The sequence below is a fragment of the Gekko japonicus genome, unplaced genomic scaffold (assembly GCF_001447785.1).
Source record: "Gekko japonicus isolate JY-2015 unplaced genomic scaffold, Gekko_japonicus_V1.1 scaffold173, whole genome shotgun sequence".
NCBI classification, from domain to species: Eukaryota; Metazoa; Chordata; class Lepidosauria; order Squamata; family Gekkonidae; genus Gekko; species Gekko japonicus.
In genome coordinates, this window is record NW_015161407.1 from 1,456,222 (window position 1) to 1,465,530 (window position 9,309).

A 9,309-nucleotide genomic window follows, 5' to 3' on the forward strand; every position below is an offset into this window, starting at 1 on the left:
CAGCCCCGCACCACCACAGGATTCTTATTGAAATCCTGAAGCCTGATGTGTGGTTTGTGCAGAGGGGGTCCCCCGTTGGGACACACTGTCCGCAACGTCTCCTCTGAGATAATGGTAAACTCAGAGCCCATGTCAAGTTCCATGCTACAGGGGGACCCCTCTATCCGGACCGAAACGTGGACTTTGTTCCGGCCCTGACGGGGCAAGTCTGAGGCTGGGGCTGGTGGTCGACGGCATTGGTGTCGATCGAATGAAGGTCCACAGTGTGGATGGGTTCCAACTGGTGGCTGGATTTCCTGGGTGGTTGGCGACGGCCGCGGCAGACCTTGGCGATGTGGCCCTGTTTTTTGCAGGACCTGCAGACCGCGTCGCGAAAACGGCAGCTCCGGCGTTCGTGCGCCTCTCCGCAGCTGGCACACGAAGCGGCTGGCTCCGATGCCCTTGCTGGCGGGGCGCCCCTCGAACGGTGAGGTTGTGGTGTCTTGCGGTGGAGTTGTGCCACTGCTTCTTCCTCGGAGTCGGCCGAATCTCCCCCAGTTTGGGTGCGGTGTACCTGATGCCCACTGTGGCCTGGATGCGAAGTTTTGAAAGCTGCCGCATCCTTTAAAGCTGTGGCTATCGTGAGGTCGTCATCCCAAATCAGGCGCCTCCTCAAATTGGCCTCTCATAGCCCTACTAAGAACTGGTTCATCAGGGTTTCGTCCAGGTTGAGAAAGTCACATTTCATGGCGGCCTTCCGAAGGTTGGCCAGGAAGTCCGCAGCTTTCTCCTCGGGGCCCTGAACCTGCGCAAAAAAGTCCATGCGGGCCGCGAATTTGGAGGGCTGTGGTGCTAGATGGGCCGTGAGGGTCGCGGTGAGGGCATCGTAGCTCACCTCCTCTACCTCCTTAGGTGAGATCAGGTTCTGCAACAGGAGCAGAGTGTCCATACCACACAGGCGTATGAGCTGGGACCTCTTCATATCAGCGTCGGTGACCCGCATGCAGACGAGATAGTGCTTGAGGATCCTCACCCATGTGGTCCATCGCTCGGGATGGGCCAAGTCAAACGGAGCAATGCCCTTGTGTGAGGTTCCCGCTGGGGCGGCGGTGGCGGGCCCGGAGGATGCGTTGGTCCCGGAGGATGAGGAGGTGGGAGCAGAGGTGGGAGCAGAGGTGGCGTCTTGCTCCGACATTTTCGCGGATGCTCTTGGACGCTCGGCGAGGAAGACACGGTGAGGCCGGCGAGACGGTCAAGCGAGCTGAGCCTGAGGCGTGGCTAGGGCGGCGGCAGCGACTGGAGCGTGGAGGACGGCACTGCTGCTCGAGAGATCAGCGGTGTGCGAAGCGGAGCCAGGAGCGGAGCGATAAGCAGTTGCCGGAGAGCTGGGATGCGAAGCGGCGCGGTTCCCGGAGAGGTCTTGGCGTCGGGGCTCGGTGCGGTGCTTGAGTTGGCGTCCAGGTCTTTGTTCAAGGGGTCGTGGATCCCACCTTCGTCGCCAGTGAAAAGTACTCAGAACGTGGAGTGATTTCAGCATGAGTACTTTTATTAGTGAAGAACAAAGACAAAGACAAGGAAACCAGTTCGCAGGCCGGTTTATATGCGTTCAGAAAACCCGCCACCAAGTACACCTAAACACACCCCCTACTCCCGATAGGCTATTTACAGTAACCGGGCGACCACTGGTCTCCCGGCTGGGAAGCTAGCCCTTTTGATTGGGCCGGCTAGGATCCTTCGGATCCTTTGTCTTTCGACCGAAGCTACAGATAAACTGTGCCTGGCCAGCCCGGGCAAGTCCGGGCATGTCAGGCTGAATGCATTACACGTGGTAATGGTGGCAGTACATTACAGTTTGCCATTACCTTCCTCTGCCGTAGTCTTCCTTAGTGGTCTCCCATCCAAGTACAGACCCTGCTTAACTTCCAAGCTCCAATCAGATCAGGCTAGTTGGGAGTATTAGGGCTGCGACCAATGTTTGCTCTAATTCCCACACAAACACACACTGAGCAGAGCAGTTCACATCCTGAGCAGAAAATAACTGATGTAATCTTAAAGTGGGCAATGGGCAGTGCAAGACCCTGTGTGACTCGACTGCTGCTGAGTGGGGCTTCCTGTGTTAATGAGCAGCTGCTCACTTGCACAACTTAGAGGGAACACTGGTTGTGACAAGAAGGACTACACTGTAACAAAAGCTAATGTTCTAAGCAATACATCTTTGTCACATGAGCTTATTGGCTTCAAATTTTATAGCATCACTAAAGTGAAGCATGCAGTATAAAAGGACTAACCAAGCACACAGCTTCCCCACCACCACCTTGGAAAACATGTTTTACCTACCTCTAGACATTGTGTGGCATGCCACCTTAGCAAGCTTCCTGTTACCCCTACTCATTCTAACTAAAGAGCATTCCGTTAGGCTGGTCTCTATGCCTCTGCAAGTCACTTTAAGGCATTCTGATGAATTCCAGGCATCATCTGGGTGTTCAAATTCTATGCGGTCAGCCCCTCTGCAACATGCAAACAAAATGTGTTGAGAACCATGTGTGTTATTTAGTTCAGACGTTAATGTCCACTGTGGACAAGGAGAGAAAATTGGTAATTTTACCCCATCTTGTAAAGCCACCAGGCACAGAGAAGGCAAGATCAAAGGATTGGTTATCTCTAATGGAACTCAGGTTCTGATTCCATTATGTCGATAAAACTATATAGCTATGACTGTGGATGTTTGACAAGTGCCTGTGGGAGGGGATGCATGGAGGCGTCAAGAGCTAGAAAGAGCTCAGCACTTCTAGAACGTGTGTCCCTTTGAGCCTTTAAGCCATACTCTCTGCCCTCTCCTTCCAAGTAGATCTGACAGCCCTGTGTTTTAAGATGTGGGTGAACTGCCATCATGTAGCATTTGGGACTGAGTTACATATAGCAGCATCCTGTATAAGGCCCCATTTGGTAACTTTATCCCACTATTCCTACTGTCCGCTTGTATACCCATTCCAAAAGGACACTACATAATCTCAGAGTACAGGTGAAAGGCAGAAGGTACATCTAGTGTTGCAAACTCCAAGATGTGAAATTCCTGGAGATTTGGAGGTGGAGCCTGGGGCGGGCAGGGTATAATGCCATAGAGTCCATTCTCAAAGCTGCCATTTCTTCCAGGGGAACTGATCTCTTTAGTCCAGAGATCAGCGGTAATTCCAGATCTCCAGGCCCCACCTGGAGGTTGGCAATCCCAGGTTCATCAGCCTTACCAAACTTAGCCGCTCCTGTTTATATGGGACATCTCCTGGAAACCCTATACATGCTGCTTTGGGTTTCATGGTGGAGGAAAGGAAAAAATATACATTAAGTAATGTATTTATTTGTCATAGAGAGTGCTGACAGTTTTTTCACAGACACAAAAATATACTTAGTATAGTAGGCAGGCAAATAACTATTACAGTGCCATCTTAAGCAGAGTTACACCCTTGAGGTCCATTGAGTTCAATGGGCAGAGAAAGGTGTACTTCTCCTTGGGGTGACAGGGTAAGGGTCAAACTCCACAAGACAATTTTTAACAAGTCAGGTCCAGGTTCCCTGGTATAGTTTGGCCCTTAATTCCTCTTCTTCATCAGTTTCTGTATAGTGGGATGGATTTTGAGTTACTACATTTTATGCTGATGTCACTAAAAACCCACTGAAAAGTACAGCTCTGGATTTCGTGACCACTATGATAGTACTTACCATTTGGGGTTCCACAAAGGTACATCTTGTCCTCCTGGCTCCTTATCACCTCCATGGACCATGATTTGCCATCAATAAGCTAACCATTTTGAGCTAAATAAGAAATTCTAATGATAGCTTTTCTAGACCAGTGAATGATATTATAATTAAAAAGTCAGATAATAGTTTAAAAAATCAAGTTGTACTGTGCCGAAGACTACCCAAATTTACATAAGAACGACCCTGTTGGTCCAAACCAGTGGTCCAGCATCCTGCTTCACACAGTAGCCAACCAGTTACTCTGGAGGCCAACAACAAATTTACAGCGTGATTTCAGTATATGAACATAAGAAGCTGCCTTATATTGAATCAAACACTATTAGTCCAACAGTGCCAGTACCTTTTATTCTGACTTTCAGTAGCTTTCCAGGTTTCTAGGGAAAGTTCATTCCCTCCAATATGCAACTTGAAATGCTTTAATTGGAGGTTCTGGGGATTGAACCTGGGAACATATGCATGCAGAGACTACGCATGGACCAACCAGCTTCCCTACTGGTTGAACCAAAAAGTTATTCTGGGGATCATGTGACCCGCATGAACAAAAGCAATGTGGAATGGGAGCTGAGATGAGGAAAGAACTTGCCACAATTGAGTTTGAAAGCTATCTGTAGCCAACCCTGTGCTCACCACTGAACTATGGCCTAGCCCTTGTAATTTGGCATAGTTCTGCTACAGAGGTCTTTACAAATGCTGGTTCTTTGCTAAACAGTGGCACCCTCTTTAAATGTCATATTTATGAGAATAATTTGTTTTTCCCTTTCACATGATCTTACTCTAGGAAATGAAGATGCCTGCAGACCACATTTGCTTCATTCATGCCCCATCCTTGCCGGCAAATAAACATCTTCTGGGAATTTACTTCGACTTCAATGAATCTCTCTGATGCATTTTCTGGCTTCAAGAAAACTTCAAAGTTGTCTAGAAGGCAAAATGAAACTTGCTAACACTTCTGTTCAGCTACAAAGCTTACCAGCATGTGACATTCTCACTGTGGCAATTTTAAAAAATGAAAAACGCCCTTGGAGCATGAGCCATTTTAATTCAATTTTAATTTCACTGTAATCTTCAGCCAAAAAGTCATAACTTTTTTTTAACATAAAAGCAAACAAAATGTGGCAATGCAGATTTTGGCCATAGTTCTGGAAACTTATGGAACCAACGTAACCTAAACACTCATGATAACAACATACTGCATTTGATTAAACAAAGTTATGTATAGTTTGCCACTGCAAAGTGAACACAAAACCCCAGTAAACTTGCATTTCTCATTTAAAGAGGAATTCAGTTTTTGATTAATCAAAGCATTCAGGTTCTTGTCTTAAAAAGAAACTGCCAGATGTCCCTTACTATGTTCTAGGATTTTTAAGACCATATCCTGCAGACATTACAGAATAACTGGGAGACCAGTTAATGCCAGTACGCTTGAGCTTCCCATCCTTGTCACTATCAATGACAGAGCTACAACATTCATACCTTGAAGTTTACAGCTTCCTATGCTTCTAAATTTGCTCTTGGAACGTTGACATTCATAGCTCTTTAGTTGACAGTAAGTTCGAAAAGTCCTTCCCTCAGCAGAGCAAACTGAGGTGCCATTCCTTGGGCATTGATAGGGTAGCTTACAGGAACAGGTACCATCCATACACCTTTGCCAGGGCTGGCAAAAAACTTTGCTGCAAGAATTAACCGTATAGCTCTTATTTAGACATTCTTCTATCAAATAATTTTCTTGCTGATCTAGTGGAGCTTGCTGGGTAGGCTTCTTTCGGCTCGTAGGTTTACCCTGTAAGGGGAAAAAAATGCTTCTAGCAGTAATCCAAGCAGAGGATTTGCCCCTGTCCAAATCCATAGAAATCAATGGTCTCAGAAGGCTGTAACTATACTTAGGATTGCACTGGAAATAGCACATAACTTAAACCAGTTAGGTTTTTCTTACAGTTCCTAACAATTAATTAATAAAACATATTACAGATAAAATGTGTTTTATCTAAAAATGATTTTATCTATAAATGATTTTATCTAAAATAAAATTCTTACCTTTACTGCATAAGTGCAAAGAAATAAGGATAAAATGAACATGAGGACTGTTAATAGTCTCATGATGAAGGGTATCTTGCTGTCTATTTAGATCTTCTTTCCTTGCAGTTTTTCCCAGCCTCTGACTTCTCGATGTGTTTAATTTTTAACCACTAGTAAAATATTTAAAAATTGTTTTGAAAGGTACCTCCTTGTGGACTGATGGTTCTGAACTCTGAGAGGACTGTGTCTCAGTTTAGCCTAGCTGACTGTAACTGCGGAAAAGATAAGACCCCAATAGGAATGTACCGGTCTGTCTGCCCAACTCTCACACCTCTCACACCCTTTAAGAGCTTCACACTGTAGCAACTGTACATAGGAACCTCTTTAGACCAGCTGCTGTGGACAAATGAAAATGTCCTCTCTGCTCTGCCAAGGAGGCTCATATTTCAAGGTTCTTTTGGTCAGTTGCTCAATTTCCCGGCACATGGATTAAAAAAGCATTGTGTGCTTAGTTCTGGGACTGCCCATTTCTGGGAAGAGTATTAACTAAATCAACAAAAAAAAATATCTAGTATATCTTATTCCTAATGCTGAAAAATCAACAAATAATAGGCTCTTGTACACACATTCCTAAAACCTTAATACATCACAATAAATAACCTTTTATTCTGACCTACTGAGACTTCAGGCTGGATTCCTAAAAACCTTTTCCTGGGAGTAAGCCCCACTGAATACAGTAAGTCTTAACTACAAGTAGATGTGCTTAAGGTTGCCAACCTCCAGGTGGGGCCTGGAGTTCTCCTGCAATTGTAACTGATCTCCAGACTACAGGAATCAGTTCTTCTGGAGGAAACAGTAGCTTTGGAGGGTGGACTCTGTACCATCACATCTCTGCTTTGATCTCTCACGTGGCATTACCCCCAAATCTCCAGGAATTTTCCAAGCTGCAGTTGGCAACCCTAGGTTGCTCCCATAAGTGTCGGCTATCAAATAGTGGCAGGGGACAAAGATGCCCACCAAAGCATGTACTGGAAAATGCACACTAAATGGGCATTCTGGACACCCTATTGATAGAGCTGGAGTGAAATCTAGTGGAAAAAATTCTTTGTAATGTCTAGCCAGGCCATGAGTCTGCACATTCAATAACATTCATATTGTACATTGCCTGATCTTTTTCAGAGTTAACCTGAAATATGTGGGGGACATCTTATTTATATAGATCAGCCAATATCATAATGCCCCTATATAAATCAATGGCGCGACCTCATCTGGAATACTGTGTGCAGTTCTGGTCACCACACCTTAAAAAGGATATTATAGTTTTGGAAAAAGTGCAGAAAAGGGCTACTCGAATGATAAAAGGGTTGGAACACTTTCCCTATGAGGAAAGGTTAAAGCGCTTAGGGCTCTTTAGCTTGGAGAAACAACGGCTGAGGGGTGACATGATTGAGGTTTATAAGATTATGCATGGGAAAGAGCAGGTAGAGAAAGAGGTACTTTTCTCCCTTTCTTACAATACAAGAACTCGTGGGCACTCCATGAGATTGCTGAGCGGTCGGGTTAGAACGGATAAGAGGAAGTACTTCTTCACCCAAAGAGTGATTAACACTTGGAATTCACTGCCACAGGAAGTGGTGGCAGCTACAAACATGGACGGCTTCAAAAGGGAATTAGATAAGCATATGGAGCAGAGGTCCATCAGTGGCTATTAGCCACAAGGTATAGATAGGGACTCTGGGGCAAGTGATGCTCTGTCATCTTGGGGCTTGGAGGGGTCAACAGTGGGAGGGCTTCTAATGTCCTGGCCCCACTGGTGGACCTCCTGATGACACTGGTATTTCTGGCCACTGTGTGATACAGAGTGTTGGACTGGATGGGCCTTTGGCCTGATCCAACATTGGCATCTCTTATGTTCTTATGTTCTTAGATGCAAGGTGGTTGTTGTTTTTAACTTCAGATCCCTAGCATACCCTCCAACATTTCACAGGTAAAAAACAACATGCTTCTAACATCCCTCTTACCATAGCCCATATCTATATGCTACACTCATTTCCTCTACAGTAGTTTCAACTTTATTGATTTTACATCCAAGAAGACATTAGGTATTGTTTAAATTTGCCACAGACTGCAACAAGCGAAACATCAGACTGTGTATTGCAAAAAGGACTTGAGCATTCATGCACAATAATGTGCATGTGTGGCACAGACAAGATGTATCCCTTCCATATAGGCAGATTTAACTTCTAGAGCTCAGAGTTCCTAGAGATGAAACCTGAAGCACCACCACAGTAGCAAGTCACGCTAATAACAATTTAGCCAAGCACTGCCAAAAGGCAAAAATAAGTACATAATTGGGGCATATAAGGTACCAAGTAGAGCTGCAAGAAAACCAGGACTGTCCTTGCTAAATAGGGGAAATTGGAATATATGCTCCAGTTCTTAATATGCTGACTTGGAAGCAAGATTTACTGCAATTCTGGATGCCGAGTTCAGGTTTAAATAAAGGAAATTTGTTATGTACGTGGACCACCTCCAGGGGTCCGCGGAAAGGCCAGAGCTTGGATCTGAGAACAAAAGAAACTTCGGATCCTGGATTCCCCAGCCCCAACCAATAGCCACCTTGGCGGGACATTCAAACCCTCCAATGGGAGTGGGTGTGTGTGTTGGTGGATATGTATATAGTTGGCCCTGTGGGCCGTTAGAGTTAGTCTTTGTGTTAAGTACAATAAACGTGTGCTACAGTATGTCGTCGTCCGAGTCCTCCATGCAGCGAACCCAGTACTTTTCAAAATTCTTTCCCCAAACTGCATAAAACTACATATCAGAAAGGAAACCATCCACATTCTTCCAGTATTTCCTGGTAGGATCATGCAATAAATTGCAATGCAATAAATTATTTTAATAATAGTAAAAAGAGTAAATAGTAAATTTGCATTCCTTGTTCTGCCAATACACATACACACTCCTGTGATTTATTTTGAATAATATATTTGTAAGTTGACCTGGTTGATGCCCGTAATGGAGAGTCCCAGGGCCTCGAACCATGCGAGTCCCAGCAAGCTGGAGAGAGGCCGGTCCACAACCAGTAGGTCCAGTTGGCCCTTGAAGCCTTGAAACTGGACCCTGAACTTGCCCCAGCCCAACACCGCTACGGGGTTCTTGTTAAAGTCCCGTAGCCGGAAACCCCGTGACTTCTGTAGCGGTGGCCCCCCCTTTGGACACAACGAGCGGAGCGTATCCGCGGATATGATGGAGTAGGTTGACCCGGTGTCGATCTCCATGGTGCAGGGGCCTCCCTCTATGAGGACCGTCACATGCAATTTGTTGGGGCCGTCGGGGGGCAAGTTACAGACCTGGTTTTGCAAGAAGTGGGACGACACGGTGTGGAGCTCGAAGGGCGGTTCCGCGGTGGTCTGGTGTGCCGCCGATCTCGGGCGTTGTCCCTTTGCCCGGCAGACCTTTGCGATGTGCCCGGCCTTGTTGCAGGAACGGCAGACCGCGTTTCGGAAACGGCACAACTTGCGCTCGTGGTCCTCTCCGCAGCTGGCACACAGGATT

At 46.0% G+C, this 9,309-nt stretch overlaps 1 protein-coding gene across 2 annotated transcripts in view; it reads right to left on the minus strand.

Moving 5' to 3' along the window:
• The window catches only part of CFI (complement factor I), a 33,026-nt gene extending 26,914 nt beyond the window's left edge, over window positions 1-6,112 (minus strand). For both annotated transcript variants that reach the window (XM_015426326.1, XM_015426318.1), the window contains exons 1-4: window positions 5,770-6,112; window positions 5,209-5,515; window positions 4,509-4,653; window positions 2,317-2,486 (exon numbers count right to left, since the gene is read on the minus strand). In XM_015426326.1, coding sequence (XP_015281812.1) covers window positions 2,317-2,486; window positions 4,509-4,653; window positions 5,209-5,515; window positions 5,770-5,832 — 685 coding nt within the window. In that variant the 5' untranslated portion in view covers window positions 5,833-6,112. The remainder of the gene's footprint in view (window positions 1-2,316; window positions 2,487-4,508; window positions 4,654-5,208; window positions 5,516-5,769) is intronic.
• Between the last annotated feature and the right edge of the window lie 3,197 nt (window positions 6,113-9,309).